General features: G+C 39.7%; 1 protein-coding gene across 2 annotated transcripts in view; it reads left to right on the top strand.

Annotated features, from left to right (window-relative positions):
- Positions 1 to 17,120, top strand: part of negr1 (neuronal growth regulator 1) — a 126,460-nt gene that overhangs the window by 60,988 nt on the left and 48,352 nt on the right. For both annotated transcript variants that reach the window (XM_061077894.1, XM_061077893.1), the window contains exon 4: positions 12,906 to 13,037. In XM_061077894.1, coding sequence (XP_060933877.1) covers positions 12,906 to 13,037 — 132 coding nt within the window. The remainder of the gene's footprint in view (positions 1 to 12,905; positions 13,038 to 17,120) is intronic.

Here is a 17,120-nt window from a genome sequence, read left to right as displayed (position 1 = left end):
TTAGGTAACTTTTAAAAAGAACTGTTGTTGTAGACAAATATATTATCTGTGTGTAGTGATTTGTTTTGCCTGTGTTTCCTGCCAACTAAAATGCCTGGAGATTGTTATTTCAACCAAGATTAGTTTGGTTTTTACTTGGCAGTCAGTAAATGTTTCTTCAAAAAATGTGTGAAGAAATAGACATAAACTGGAACTGACAATTTGTGCAATTTGAAAATACATAACTGCCATTAAGAAATGCAATTTTGCAAGTTGAGCACAAATTAAATCTCCAAAGGAAACTATCAAACATTATTTTTATTGCTTCTTGTGAAATTGGAAAATGTGCTGGTGTGTATCTGTTTGTCTCAATTTTATTTGAGATGCTGCTAGGAGATGCTGCTAGGTGCTGTGGAGAATTTTTCCCTTTTTTCCCCTTAACTTGCATGTATTTTCTTAAATATCACTCTAGTGAGCTCTGCTGGCCATTGGCCACTGCTCAATATACAAGTATCAGTGACTTTGTTAATGATTTATTAAAAGGATATGGCAATTTGTAGGCAATTTATCAGACAAATAGGTTAATTAAGTTGCATCTTTCATTTTGCATGATAATATACTTTTAAAATTGTACAGAATCTTAAATTAATTAAACCGTGAACCCCAGTTCTTAAACAGAAATTAATCATGATCTGTTAAACTCTTCAGGCAGTGGGATTTCGTCTTTCTGTATTTGGTTGGCGTAATCACTTTCATTGACAGGAGGCCAAGCAGGTGAAATGGCTGTGAAGTGACAAAGCTGGCTACATGGCAACTTTCATTTACTTGCCTTACTCTTGTCAACACTCAGCCATTTTGGGGGTGGGTTTTTTTCACACTGTAGATAGTTCTGCTGCGGCAGTCAAGTGAAGTTTGACAGAATGATAAATTGCCCTGAATGACTGTCAAGTTCCTATTCCCACTCTGAATGTTTTGTGTTTGCATTTTTCCTCCTCTCTCCATCCTGCCAACCAGCAAACTGCCAGCTAATAATACAATTTGTGCATCCAGTGAAGTGTGGCCATAAGCTGTTTATCGAGGCTATAATTTGGCTTAGCGTGTATGCATGTAAAGTCAATGCATATTCTCCAATTAGAGAGCTATGTAAAGTGAAGCAAATGCTTGTAACAGACGGATCCTCTTTGTTGACAGGCTACTAAGAGAAGGAATAGGGCCAAAGTATGTCTGTGGCTTAATGGGTTTAAAGAATATTTTGTTTTGTTTAGTTCTATAAAAAAAAATCTGGTTAGCCATAAAGTTTTCAAAAGTTTTGGGGGGGATAGCTGCACAATATCAGCTCTTAAGACAATAAAACCATACTCCCCTTATCAGCTGGTGAGATCTGTATATGCAAAGTGAATGTTTCATGCTCTCCTTCCCCTTATCAACCACTGTCAATGTGCCCTTGAGCCAGGATTTTACCCCCGACTGTTCCAGTCCTGCAGCTGAGTCACCAGTTGAAAACAACTAATGGGAAACATTGTAGTGCAATCATTCTGACCCTGCAGCTTCTCAGCCAGGCTTTTGATGTCAATAAAAATGTTCAGAATTAACTAGTTTAAATAAAAGCTGAATTGAATCGAAGAAAGCCATTAGACGGAGTGGGATGGTTACACTCCCAGAACCCACTCTGTCGTTATTAACTCAACTCTTGACATGCCTAGTGACTTTACTCCTAAGGATTAAGATAGCTCTGGTGACACGTCTGCCTTTGACGTTACTGCCCACATAGGACTCTTTCCTCACCACTCTTTTGTAGGTCACAGATAGAGAGAGAGGAGGGGAGGGGGGGTGAAATATCCTTTAACATAGTGTGTTCCAGTTTGGTTTGGTTGACTGGACGGCTGGATGGCTGAATGGCTAGGCAAAATTGCTTTGATAAGCTTTTTTCCGTTGAGATTTGAATCCATGCGATAGAAGTGTGACCTTTGAAAAGGCTGACTAGAATCCGAGAGCAGATATTTGATTGTTTCCGGTGATGGGACTCAGCTGGGACACATTCTTCTCTCTCTTTACAAGCAGCCACTGTACATTTATCAACGACACACTGTAAGTTTTCTTTTTGCCTTTTCATTTGAGTGCATATCTTCCCTAAAACACACCCCGAGGAAACAGGCAGCAGCATCCTCTCCAGCAACATCTCACTACAATATGTACATTGTACTGGAGCTTTTTCAAAGCTGGATCCAACAGAACTTGCATGGTCTTAAAGTGAAAACAGCTACTGCATGAATACAGTAGCTCAGTCAGTTCCTATGTGAGCAGTGCAATGAATAATTCAAGCCCGACTTTATGTCACTGGTACAAACCTTGAGTTGTTTGTGCCATGTCGCACTGCATTTTGGAAGCTCTTTAAGAGATGCTAAGCAAGTTTATTGGCATTCTCTTCAGCTGGAATCTCTCATTCGGTGCCGGGGTTCCTTTTCTCCCAGTTTTCTGTAAACCCGACACACAAGTACGCTTTACACACGATGGGAGCTGAAAGATAAGGAGTTTGGCTCATTTCAGATTTCAAATTTTAGATATCAACCGCAGGAGTCGTGTCGAACACGGCCCCATTCAGCTATTGAGTTGAGAATTGCTTACTAAAGAGGTGCTCGATGGGCACATGCTTTATTGGAGTGTCTGTAGCATGATGGATAGTGGACCTTTTTTAACTCAAATGTGATATTGAGTTACTGCCACATTACACAAATGTAATGGCAATTGGCAGCCGTAGACGATTTCTCTCCAGGCGGCGACTTTATAAAACACTTTAACATTCATCCTTGTTCTCAAGGAGGTTCTTCAAAAGTCAAATAATGAACTTGGACCTAAAATATCCAAGGATTGCAACTAGCTTTTTATTTATACAGTGTTATTCTGGCTGAAGTTGGTCCTGCATGCTTTTAAAAGTACAACATTGAAGTCCGATTTTTGTTCTCGCCGCTTTCTTCACACCTTGTAGCTATGAGATTTACCCATGTGTGTTTTTCTTCCATTCACATTTCATTTCATCAAATCGTGTCAAAGCCAATCATTCTGAACACACAAAGTAAATGAAAAATGGTTAAAGACTCTATTTTTGTCTGTTCCTATATTCGCATACTTACTGCAGTGTCTTTCATGTATTCAAGCATTCATGCATTGGCCAAGCTCGGCAGATTGATTCAATTCCCCACACTCTGGTGGCCAAGTCAGTTAATTAAACATTTATCACAACTGAGCTGAGCTGTGGTATAGAGTCAACTCTTTGTTCAGTTGGTGAACACAGTATGCTCTCATTGAATGGTAAAAAGTGAAGAAGTATTTCATTTTATTTTAACTTAAATCCTCTGGGATGGAGAAATTCCTCTCCCACTACCTGCGTAATGTGAATCTCATCAACCTCGGTCCTCATCTTCAACTTCTTTGGAAAATACATCTCTCACAAATATTGGCTTATGGTTTTTCACTGGAAACAACAAATGGCTTTATGCATCAATCCTGATTCCCAAAACAAATCAAAAGGTGCTGATCACACATTTCCCTTAGCCAAGCTTAGCTAATTACTCTGCTGCAGCAATTTTTTTAAATCACAGTAACATAAATCTATTAACCCTGCTCCCTCCTGATTTTCAGAACAGAAAGTAACAGTGAGGTAATACCGTGCGTCACAGAGGTGGCAGTACATGCATCAGACAATGACTTCAGGCTCCTTTGGCCCAGTTCCACTCACTGGATTTTTTCGCTGCCTCAGATTGACATTGCGGGAGCAGAGCAGGTGTTATGTATCAAGGCAGACTAACACCCTATTTTTGAGATCATCCCTGCACACAGTGTGATTCTACCCCTAGCTCTGGCCCACACCTTGAGTTGGGGCCAGGAGGCAGCGGCGCACAATGTGGCCGCGTGGGTTGTTCTCCATTTTCAAGAGTTAAAAGAATAAATTGATGTAGAAAATGCTTCTCTATGATATAATGGATTCTTCTGCGATGCCTGCCCTATCTGTGTGTTGCAGCCCTGGAGGAAGTGTACTCACTGCTCCCCTACACAATGTGGGAAATTGCGTACTGCGACGGCACTTAGCCGGCGTTGGCACTGAATGTGAAATTAACCTTGCTATGATTTCTTTAATTTGCTTGGAGTGACATCTCCCTCAGGTGAGATGATCCTCCGTCACTTTCATAAATATATCTCAGCACGCACTTGTGTGAGGTCCCCCGGTGTTTTCACATTGCTTACAACAATGCTCAGGTTATTCTCTCCCCAAAGACACCCATCCCTTTATTGTTCATATTCAGGATACCTAGTGCGATGTCAGTTTCTGTTGACTGTAATGTCAAGGTTTAGCACTCGATATATAATGTTCTTCAAAGTATAAATCAAGGATGCAATTCTTGTTTAATGGCCTCTCTGACCTTTGCAAAGCCCCCTTCCGGCTGCAATCGATAGGAATACCATTTGCCGTCTGGGCGGGATGATGCAACTAGATCCTGCATGAACAAAATATATTGTCTTTCATTTATCAAGAAAGACTGCAGACTAATTTAATTTTTTTAATGGAAATTCCCCCATTAGTCTCAGAGGGGTTGTAGCTATTTGTTAAAATTGGAGACTGCTTTGAAACCCCTCCCACATTTAGTGCATTTAGAAGAATATATGAACAAAACAGTATTATCCCTGCTGATAAGAATAAAATCACAAATGAAATCCGTTGTGAGTCAGTATTTGTATTACAGTGCTGGCCTAGTCACCAACTAAACTTCCTCTAAAATGGCAGGAAGGAATCAATAAAATACACATTTCTAGAAACACATTCGGGGGTCAAAACAATATTCCCTCTGCCACCATATTGATCCAAATTTAAGCCGACATTTAGCCTAAACTCTGAACTTTTCACTGGCCAGTAAACTTTGTTTCCCCTGTGGCCCCTTTGCCTCAACGCTGTGGTATTTTCTATGTATTTGGCTGCAGTTCTTGGTTTTGCTAAATTTTTTGCATCGCATCCTCACACAGTTTATCTAATCATCGCTTTGTCCAATTGGGACCATCTTTGGCGTCTCCATTTCAGCTTAGCAGCAGAATTTGGCGTCTGTGTGAAAATTGATTTGGCAGCACAGACACAAAAATTTGAGAGTAAGGCATATCAGCAATTTTCCCTCCATTCAAAATCAAAATGGCTCAGCGGGAGGTCAGGCCCTCGTTGTATAATGCGCTCTGCTTCACTGACTTGAACTCGACATCGATGCAAGACATGTTTGTTGCAGAAGTATATTTTGGCTCATAATGTTCTGCTAAACAGTCACACATTGCAATGGTTAATAATTAACCACCTTAAACTGACTGCACAGATTGTCTCTTCCATCATCCTTGAAGAAATGTGTTATTATTAGTTATTTGCAGCAGTTCAGAGGGACAATTACTGTTTAAACAGGTTCAGTCATGTTCCATTAACAAATGTGTTGATTTTGTGGTTATTAGTAAAGTTACAACCTTCAGGGGGCAGGAAGATGCTTCTGCACTGCCTCAAAAACAAACAAAAGACGATTGTCAGAAACAGGGATGTGGAACGTAGGAGCACAATGTGTTGGTGTCATCATCATGGCTTTGCAAAAATGATATATTCAATGTTTTATCTGGAAATCAGAATCAGGTTTTATTGCCAAACAGGTTTACACATACAAGGAATTTGCTGTGGTGTATTTGTGCAAGTACAAATATAAAAATAAGAAACAAAATGTAATATATAGATTATACTATTAGCACCTTGGTAGGGATTGTGCAATACGTTGTGGGGAAACACTAGAGCCTGGATGGTGCAAAGTACAGTTAGTCCGTTATTTGCCACAGGAAGTGTCAAAGTGTCACAGTCCCAGGCAGGGACCTCAGTGCAGTCCAGTGATAGGGTCCCAGGCCTTGTTGATGAGGCCAGCAGCAGTCAGGGGAAAAAACTGAATACAAAAACACACACATCCAAACTTGATTAACACTAGGTGCTGGATAGAAGTGACGGAAACCCTGAGACGAGAAAGGTCTCCCAGGTAAGTTGTGATTCGAGCCCAGTCTGACGAAGGGTGTGTGCGGTCAGGGTTACCTAAAGTTGGTGTACAGACATTTCTCGTCTTCTGAAGGACGTTTCAACCTCATCCTATTGCATTTTGACAACTCTATGTGGCTTGATTTTTGCGTATCAGAGAAATACCATTCGAAAGTTGATTTTTATCATGAGCACAGCGGTCTACAATTTACGTGTACATTTGTGTGCTCCTGCAGAGTACAACATTTTGCTCCATCAGTTTAATTAGAAGCCTCCATGCCACCTGTGGATATCACTATAGGGTACTGTTGAATGTGGGAGTCATTAATACTCACACAGGTTTGTCACAATTGTAACTTACATTTAGATTTATTGGAAATTTGCAAGAAACCGGGGCTTTTCTTTCCATAGGAGACATGTGAACATTTAACAGCAGTGGAAAAATATTCAGATAACGTTGGCTGTGATCTTTTTAGAAATTCCAGTTCTTATTCTGATGGAACATGCAGGCTTATTGGCCGGACTTACTGGAGGCATTAAATAAAGAAGCTGTCTTATATCTGCTTTGGGGAAACGTGAAAAAAGGAAGGTGTATCTTAACTTGTTGTATGTCTTACTAACTGCTGTTTCCCACTATTAAGACAGAGGCAGCTTCATTGTACTAGTCTTTTAACTGGATTACACTTAATTGTAGAACATGGAACAAGATGGTGAATAGCCCTTCACTGACATGAGACATCATTCCTGCTGTGAATGATCCACATTTGTGCCCTTATCCTGGTTCTTCGCTGCTTGTTTTATCTGTGCCTCATTGTTCAGTGATAAAGAGATCACGATGACAGTTTGGAGTCATTATCGAATCAAATGCAGGGTCCTCATTTTCACACCACTTAGCCAGAGGCAACAAAAAATCAGTCCGTTGCTTTTTGTGTCAATGTGGTCAACCAAGCAGAGGTGACTGATTTTGTACCTGCTATCTTATCATGAAAGCTTTGGGGCGGGGGGGGGGCACCAGACCAGCTGCCTTGATAAAACAAGGTCTAGATTTAGTGCAGATGTGAGTCTCAATAGATCCCAGTGTCTGTGAGAAATTAAATCAATAGTATCAGCATCAAGTATTTAATACTAACAAGTGTTCATTCAACTACAAGGAAAGGATGTTATTCATCTTAAAAATAAGTATAGATGAAAGTAAGAAACCTTGTGTATTGTATGTTTTTATAGCCCGTATAAAAGATGAATGCTCTATCAATCTTAATACACAAAATAATAAAGAGTGCTTTAATCCAGTTAATTATGCATTAACTGATTTAGATAATTGGACTGTATCAAACAGAGCTCAAAATCTGATGAGCTACTTTCCACTTGAAAAGAGTTCTGCGTGCGCACCGCAGACTTAAGCCAAGAAAATTATCCTTTGCTCTTACATTTCCCAATAGGGGTCATCTGAGCAGGTGGAGACATCACCCCAAGGTCCAACTGAGTACAAAAATAGAGGCAGAGAAGTAATGTGGAAAGCCTCCATTCTCATCCTGTGATTCTTACACAACCACCCCGTGGATTGTGATGGTGGATCTTTGACCATGGCGATGCATTGTGAATCAGAGATCGTGATAGTGGATCATGGAGGCAGCTGACCGTGGACCCTAATAGTGGATCGTGGAGGTGGATAGTGATCGCTGATCATGGACTACGATTACAACAAGACTGCTTGATATACACTATGCCTGCTCACATATTCTACCTTGACCTGCAATAACTCTTTCATTTCAATTTTCATTACTGCTCCCTCCATTTCTATAAGACATGTTCTTATTTATGCAGCTACATGCAGCATATATTGCACTTCTGTCCATCCTGGGAGAGGGATACCTCTCATGTGGCTCTCTCTGAGGTTTTTTCCCGTTGTCAGCAGTTTTTACTCCCCCAGTGGCAAGTAAGGGACCGGTCATCTCCCAAGAGGTGAAAAGGTCACCGTGCCTTTCTGTGGAAACCACAGCTTCTGATCCTGCCATTTGGTGAATGGAATTGGAATCATCAAGCATACTTGGCCTCATGGTTCAGTGCTTTTGATTTCCTTGCCCTAGTAAAAGACTTAAGTGCACACAGTGGATATCCGCATACTGGGTATCATTATTCCCTATTACAATGAATTACAATGGAGCTGTGCATTAAAGGCAGTGCAAAGGTCAACCCTGTCAACACAGGGCACCACGGCCAGTGCTGTGATGGTCTGCAGGGGTTTCTTTCCCTTTAGAAATCTATAAATGAACAAAATGTGTTTGTAAAGCACTTTTCAAGCACAGACATAAAAAGTACTTCACAAGAGAAGGCAAAAAGAGCAGACATAGCCTTGATGTGTATGGGCGGTGATTTCTAGCGTTGATCAGCGTCTGCCATAAACAAGCACAGTAGTTCAATCACTAATGGTTTAAAACTCCGTAAAAACTGTGTTGTCGACATTCATTAAAATCAATATAACTGATTTTAGCTCTTTCATGTACAATGGACACGATGGACACATTTGTAAACATCCTGTTCTTTTCTGTGAAGCAGTTATGCAATAAGAAACACACAGTCAGGTACATTGCAAGGGTTCTTATGTGAAGTTAGGATTCTGTGTTTAAAAGGGGAAAGCACAGTTATTACACAGTTATCATCTAATGTGTCAAAACTGAATCTGTCATGAGGGGGGTACAGTTTGACCAACTGCAAACAAAACATCCCTTATTTAGTCATTATCAGTAACCTTACAGTCAAAAGAAATAGCAGCACCTGATGCTTAAATTAGGCCTAATAAACCGGTTAATATAACTACTTCATTTAAAAGTGTCCAGATTATGTTTTGTACCTTTTTCGTGCATGAAATATTCTAGTAATTGACAAAGTCTGCGACGAAGAGAGTCCAAATCTCCTAGAGCCTTTTTTGTAAAACATCTATGTCACCATGGCACATATAGTAACTTACAGTTTTACCCTGATGTAGAGCTTGTTCACAATCACAACATGTGTAATACAATAAACAAACAAAATAGTAACATATTATTTTGATATGTCCTGCAGACTTGATTGTCCTTTTTAAGCAGATAGAAAAAATTGTGAAAAGAGGCATATTCATACTCACCATATAAGGGCATGAGACTGCAGAGCCTTGTGCACACACAGAACTCACAGTAACTGAAAATAGCATTTAAGAAGACAGAATTGATTGATTGATATTTAAAGACGGCGCAGCCCCGGATTCAAACCGTAAAAAAAAGTTCTATAATTTGTAGTCAGAAGTGGATATCAAATACCACAAAAAACAGTACATGGGATACGGTTACCCATTCAGGGAAAGCTTTATCTGGAGAAGGTGAATAACTTATATAATACAATTGTTTGATCTCTCATTTGAAAAATACATTTTCAAACACAGAAAAGGAAGGTGCACAGAGTTAACTGAGCTGGAGCAGCGCATCCTTGGAAACTCAGCACTGCAGTTTAATCCTCAGCTGAGCATCTGTGGATACTCGGCCTGAGCCTGACAGGACCTATCTGGACCGGACATGCTGGGCTAGCTTCACACAAAATGTTTTCAATGATATTCCGGTTCAGGTCCCGCTGTGGTGCAACTGCGTCTCCTGAGCCAACTCTCGTCTCAGAACAGAAATAAACTTGGTTTTCAGAATTAATAAGCTACCTGTGGACGTAACGTTTTAACTAGAAGCTGCATAAGTAAAACAGTGGAACATGTGAAACATTTCATATATAAACACCAGTGTGTAAAACCTACAGATGGGTGACTACATTTGCCACTGAATATTCTCCTCTTCAACTTGTTCAAAAAGTGTTCTCTTTTATAGTATAGACCAAATATTGTGTGTGTGTTCTCCTCTATGGTTTACAACAAAATTAAAATGTGCAGTTAAACTTGTGTGTCTTTTTTAAGGAAAATAAAGCATACAATATTATAATAATTTAAATTGTATTATACAACTGTAGAATTGAAACAATTTCAGTACATTGCATTTTTACATAAGAACAAATCCCAGATAAGTAAACATTGGTTAATGTCAGAATCTCATAAGTGGGTTTTAAGAAGAATTTTCTTCTTAAGAACAGTAGGTGAATGAGGTCCAATGAGATTACTCTATTTCTGAACGGTTTTATCTCTCGCTGCAGTATAGCTGTCTTTGTTGAGACAAACAGGAGGCTGGTATGAAAAACAATTTCTCTGCCATCTTCAAAAAACTAATTTAAGCAAACTCCATTTTAACATTTTTAAGGAAGATGTAATGTATTTTGAAAGAAGAAGAGGTACTGGTTTGGAAGCTTTTTTGAGCAGGAGACAGACTTATTCAGAAAGCCGATGTGATCTCTCTGCATCTGTCATAACTTACACCTCTTGGATTAAAGTAATATCAACGCCAATTACCACTGTTTAAGTTGCATTCAAATTAAATGTGTTGTACTTTCTTTTTTAGATCAAAACTGCTTATATAGCTTATTATTTTTGGCATCTAACTTGCACTACACCATGTGATCACAGCTGATATACTCTGTACTGCACATCCTCTTTAACACCAGTGGTATCAAGTTTAAAAATAAACTGTGCACCAAATAAAACAGCTTTTTCACTGGTTCAATCCCCGGCCATGTGTCTTGCGCAGAACAAGACCCCATGTGTCTTGCGCAGAACTAGACCCCTTTGTCTTATGTCTCCATCTCTGTGCACTCTTGGCATTTTAAATTGTCTGCTTTTGAGACGGATCCAGTGCTTGTTTATGGATCCGTCATTTTCTTTTTCAAACATGTTATTTTTCTATGCTGTTGTTTGTGAAGCCACTAATATCTTTGCCAAGACTCTTGGACTCCATTGTTGCCACCACAACAGAGTGAGAAGAGAAAGGAAAGCTCATTATCCACAGAGCCTTGAGTTTCAAGTTTTTATAACATCGTAGTTACCAGATACAAAGGTGCCATGTGGCAGAATAAGAAAGTGACATTATATAAGAATCCAGTTCACTTTCAGAGGAGACTGGCAGCGCAGAGCGGCAGCATTTCCACTCCTGAAGCATTGGTTGTTTTTATTCCGGCTCCTGTGATGTGATATATTGCTTCGTCAGTGTCGGATCTCTATGGTTTTCTGAACAGTATGTTGAGTTCAGCTTTGCTTGATTGTTCACTCTGTTTGTTCCCCGTCTCTTCAAAATCTATCCACATATCTTCTATCCCAAACCGCCATTACCACCCTGAAAAGTTGTATATAAATAGATTCCCCGCTGAGCACCGCTGGGCTGGAAATAATTCGAGTCTGGCAGAGGGAGAGTGTGCCGTTGTTTAAGTACACGCTGCTGCCTGCTGAGATCCTATAACCATTTGTTACAAAACCGTATCAACTTGTCAATGATAAATACAGATGCCTTGTAGGTCGTTACTTTACTCAGGTACATAACCAAATGCCACTCAGGGCTTTATTCTCTGTAAATATGTAAAAAAGATGCTTTAACTGATATTTTTTCAATATTGATTAATCATGTTTCCTTTAATCTACATGAAAAAGGCTTGTTATTCTTACATAATCTGACAACTGATGCGAAGCGGTGCCAGGTGACATGTCAGACTGACGCAGTCGTTATTTTCCCATCTAGCATCCACAGCTGTTCATCTGAACGTGTTGGTCTTAAAAAAATGTGCGGTCAGATGCATTGTTGGTGTGTTTCTAAGAGGAGGCAGTGGAAGCCATTTGTTCTTAAGACAAACAAAACTGTGGTACAGAATCAGCGTTTTATCAAGGGGACGTTATCAAGATGGTGATTTGCGACTTCATAGGTGATGCACACTCCTTGTTACTTACAGACAGATGGTTTGCTTGTGTGCAAAGTAGAACGTTTCCTCTGCAGCCAGGCGTTCCCGCTTACTACCTGGCAGATCCATTCTAATAGCATCCCTCAAGGATAACATTGTTCTACTGTTAAACTAACTAAAGTGGATTTGGACTTGCCCCAAATGCACTTGCACCATTCACATTAGATCAAGCACTTGTATCGTTAAAAGGGAACCAATTCAGTGCCTTACTGAGGTGGTAGGACCAGGGAGTATTTTATAAATGACTGAATTGAAATTGTGTCTTTTTTTTTGTTTTTGTCAATTGCTGACACAACCTGGAACCAGCACATTTACATTAATCAGATATAAGGCGATATATTCCACTTGCAATCAGTTGCCCTTCGTATTATACATATTCCTGATTATTCTGGCTGAATTATGCTGGACCTTATATTATATTTTACTATTGGTTCTTCCCATTTATTTTATCCAGTTTCTAAAATAAACCCATGGCATAAATTAAGCGTGAATGCTCATCTGTTACCACTAACTGAGTGTTTCAAACGTTTTTCTCCATTTGAGTGGACACAGTTTGTGTGGGTTTGTGCTCCCTCCAACTTTTGAGGTGGTTCTCCACCCTTGCCAATATGCCAGTCATGTTGCTGTGCTGCTCCTGCGTTTTTGGCACCACCAGCTAACTGTAAAGCACTGACATGTGCATTGAGCCTTCAAATGTGTCTGTCTTCCAGGAAGCAGCTCTGAGAGCGAGGTGTGGTGTTGAGCAAATGATGAGCGGATGACTGGAAATACACCCCCATTGTGTTAACTGCCATCATATCAGTCTGAGTGGATTGTTTCGGGGGGTTATCGGGGGTTCAGTTTAATACCTAATCGCATTTTATATTCGAATCAGACTTAAATTTGAAAGCTATTTACAACAAGTGAGGGCTCTCCACTCAGGGAAAAAAATAAAACAATGGTATATATATACTGAGTGTGTGTAAATGTGTATGTGTGCTGTGTTTGTATTCTTTGTCGACACAGTGTAAGTACTCTGTCTCCATTTTTCTATTTCCAGCCAAGAAGTATGACAGTGGCGAATATCTTAACATCACTAGCATCACAAGGGACCAGGCTGGAGACTACGAATGCAGCGCTCTAAATGACATCGCCTCTCCTGACACCAAAACAGTAAAAGTCACAGTCAACTGTAAGTATATCTCTGTCTTCTTCCTTGCTTTTCTTTTTTTTCCCACAGTGGCCCCGCTGACACATGAAAGACATAAGGGCAGCCTTCGATGATACCACGGCTGTGTCCTCGGCTGTGCTCCTCAAGAAAGTGTTCCTCTTAGAAGTTCGAAAAAGTGGAAGTTTCTTAATATTTAATGTGAGAATTCCCTTTTTGTCTGTGCGTATAGGTGATTAATTCACACCAAGGAAAGGTCTGACTGTTCCAAGCACTATTCCATTATGCAGGTAATGAGTCTTTCAAAAGTCTGAGGAGACAGTAATGAGGAGCCAGGGCATTAATGAGCGATACTGGGCTTAAGCTGGCGTGGTCACATGGAAATCACCACTCATATGTATGAGCAGGAACAGGCTCTGGACAGTGATTGCTGTTCCCTCTCGTTTTAAAAAGCAATCCTTCTGTTATTCATGGAGGATGTGCATAGATGCCCTGTGCTAAATCTCACTTTTGGCAAAGCTCATCAGGCACTCGGCTACAGAGACGGGAGGGGGGGGTGCTCCTTCTGGCCCAGTTACTGAGTCATATCCTGAAAGCTAATCATGTAAGTTTTCCAATTCAACTTTTTAAGAAATGGAATATTTTATTTCATACACAGTTTTGACAATTTAGTTCTTCTTTTGAAATAACTTTGTGTCCATTAATGTGTGTGCTTACTTCTACCTCTCTGTGTTAAGGCAGCTCTCATTCTGGCTTCATTATAATACCCCAGTCTTGTGGCCATTATTTCTGTGTAATGTCTGCCTCTAATGAGCCAGGCCTGAGTGAAGTTTTAGAGGCCAGTTATTTATAGCTCCGCTGAGACACAGGTCCAAGGATGAAAAGTGCTTTGACAACCGCCAGGGTCTTACACAAAAGGACATCCCCACAATTATTGATAAGGTATGTCACAGGCAGATGCCCACATTTTGAAGCCAGACAGCAGGACTAGGTGGGTTTAGTTTGAATTAATTGATCGGGAGGTCTTTCCTTTGCTGTCAGGAAAAGTCACCGCCGCAGCCTGAGCACTGGAGCGATGTGGAGCGAGTGGGAGAACGCCGTAGTTGGTCAAGTGTTGAGCTGGTATTTGCCTGCTGCCCACACTTATCTGAAGCAGCGAGAGTTACTTATACATTATTTTTGATCTGTGTCTTATATGAAGAGAATCACGATATATGATTTTTAAATTGGTTTCCGAAAAGTGTTTATCATGATATTTTACATAATCCTCCAGTTAGAGCATGACCTTATTTTTAACTACAGATCTATGGAAATATCTCTTAATACAAAGGAATAAACTGTACGGACTTTAAACACTGCCTTCTGGACTGAAAAACTTAGGTACTGCTTTGCAGCCAGCCTAATTGCTGCATATCACAAGCCTTTTCTAGGAAAGGCTACGGATTATAATACAGAAAACATAAACAATGTGTTGGACACTATTATCAAAAGAAGCAGGAGGATGCCAAGTGTATAATTCAAAAGAAGTCTTTCGATGTTCATGCCAAAAGCTCCAAAATATGTATTTCAAGGAACACCACCTGCAAGATGAAAGACACAATTTCTAAGTAATTAATGTGTTTCAATATGATTCACCTTGGAGTTGGGAGAAATATTTGGCAACCTTAAAGTAGCAGGCTGTTTTTTTGTAAGTTTGTTTTTACCTGGTTTAGTCAGTCAGTGTTGTTAGGGAGCACCGGTGGACAGGAAACCTCTTGCAGCGGACGTGTGACTCACAGGCCTCCAGTCATTAGTTTAGCCGAGTTGATGGGGCAGCCTGCGTAAACACTAAACTTTGAGATCTCCTCCATTAGTTGTTGACTTCCTGTTTGAGCGAACTCCACAGAGTCGGACTTCTCTGGCCTCACCAGCACCTCACATATGAAAGGCCCTGTATTTTGTTGCATCTGTTTAGTATTCAAAGTGCTCTGCAACCATGGGACTTGGATAAACAACATATGTTACAAACTTTAAGTAATCTTTTGTTTTCAACACCTTCAAATAGCAGCAATGTGGTTGCTTAAAAAGAGTCACTACCTCATGAAATGGAGCTTTAAATATTCAGTGTAACGCCCAGGCCACGGTTTCCCCCACGTGCCGAAATGATTCATGGCAAAACAGAGAGTAAAAATGATCTTTCACCACAGTTCCAATGTCTAACTGTGGAATATGTCATTGAATCCAATCAATCAAGAAGGTGGTGATATATCCGCAGGACCGGCATATGCAGACACAATTGAGTCTTTATGTTGTGTTCACAAAGTAAACAATCGATACATTAATTAATGCACAAAGTAATCTACAGATTAAAACATGATAGAAATTATTATTTACAGTTGGATACAGAATATTTTAAAAGAGCTTCACATCAACCAACACATTTTTTAAAACATTTATTAGAGTATATACTGTATATAAACAAGTCACTTTACTCTTCTTCTTACATTTGCAAAAAAATATTCAGTACAGGATTTTTACTTGTAACGGAGTAACTTTTACAGCTTGGTATTAGTAATTGTACTGTGGTATTAGTAATTTTACTGAAGTAAAGCATGTGTGTACTTCCACCAAAGCTGCTAACACGCAAACTAACATCTTCAGCTAAAAAAGAAAAATCCTTTCGTTTCCATTCTTTTAATGGCCATTAATACTGATAATAAAAACTGTTAAATCCTGTAAAAATTATATATTTAAACCAGTGCAACCCAAATCAGTGTATCAGCTCCAAAGCCATATATGTATCTGTTTCATGCAAGTTGCCCTCTCATACCCCACCACAGTGACTGGTGACACATGCTCATTTGCAAAGATAAGGGGGTTGAATAAATGAGTTACAGTTGTCCACTGGAGCGACTGATATGGCCACAGCAGGCAAAACTGGAGCCAGCTGGTGGCCACTCTTCACTGCCTCCTCACCACCCTGGCACTTGCCCGGCGAGGGGAAAAAAGAAGCATTTGCACCACACATCCCAATCTCCTGCATCATTCATGCCCTACTGTCACACATCAGGCCTCATCCGCCAGACGCCTCGGAGCGTGGGGGGTATTGATGAGTTTTTTCGGTGTGCCAAATTCTGAATTAAGATAAAGACGTTAGCTGACATTGAAACTCAAACAAGAAAGGATACCTGCATAGTAAGAAGAAAGAAGAGTAATTTATTAAAATTTGTGGAAGAATGCTTGTGCAGCTGTTTATCTTGGTTTATAAAATCACCATCTCAACTTTTCAAAGGCTTGTTTGCAAATTCTGCAGGGGTCAGTCTTACAAGAGCTTTCCCACGGATACTTTCAAATGTATAATTACATTAGATCGATCCAAACAATAACATTAGACCTAGTTTGTTGACATTGAAAGATGAAAATAATGAAAATCTACCGGATTTGCCTCAGGTGCAAATAATGTTCACAGCTGAGATTAAAAAAAAAGTTGTATTCACGTTATACAGGTTCCAGGTTAAATGTTCACAAATAAACTACATATGTAACTTAGGTCTAGTTATTTTTTGACATATTAAAGTAACATAATGACGCTACCTTTAAATTAACCTTTTTATCGATATCACATAATGACACTACCTTTCTATTCTGTGAGTCTTTTTTTTTAACAAACAGGATTCAATGAATTTCCTTGTTTAATTATTTAAGAGGCCATCATCTTGTGCTTTGTCTTGGTTCGTTGAGTATCCTTCTCTTTAATAGCAGTTCAATTCAATTAAGTCACAAACACCAATCAGTCATGTCTGCACTGTTTCTCTCCTATCGTTCTAATGAGGCGGCATTCAGTGAGTGACACTGACGTTTGATGGGTTAACAGTCTAATTAACTACATGTCCAAACAATTTCTCTCTGCTTTCATAACAATTCCTTTATAAGCAGAGAGTATAGTTGACCTCTGGGCTAATTGCAGATTAAGGGCACTAATTAAAATAAGCAAACCAGAGTAATGAAAACAAAATTAAGCTCTAGCATGTTTGGAGTTTTAATAACACAAGGCCTTCCATAACACTAAGCCTGCCATTTGGCTTTCTATGATATGAGGAGGCATTGTCACCGTGCAGTGTTTTCCAA

The sequence above is a fragment of the Limanda limanda genome, chromosome 9 (genome assembly GCF_963576545.1).
Source record: "Limanda limanda chromosome 9, fLimLim1.1, whole genome shotgun sequence".
Lineage (NCBI taxonomy): Eukaryota > Metazoa > Chordata > Actinopteri > Pleuronectiformes > Pleuronectidae > Limanda > Limanda limanda.
Note: the sequence above shows the minus strand (reverse complement) of the source record. Positions and strands in the feature narration are given on the sequence as shown.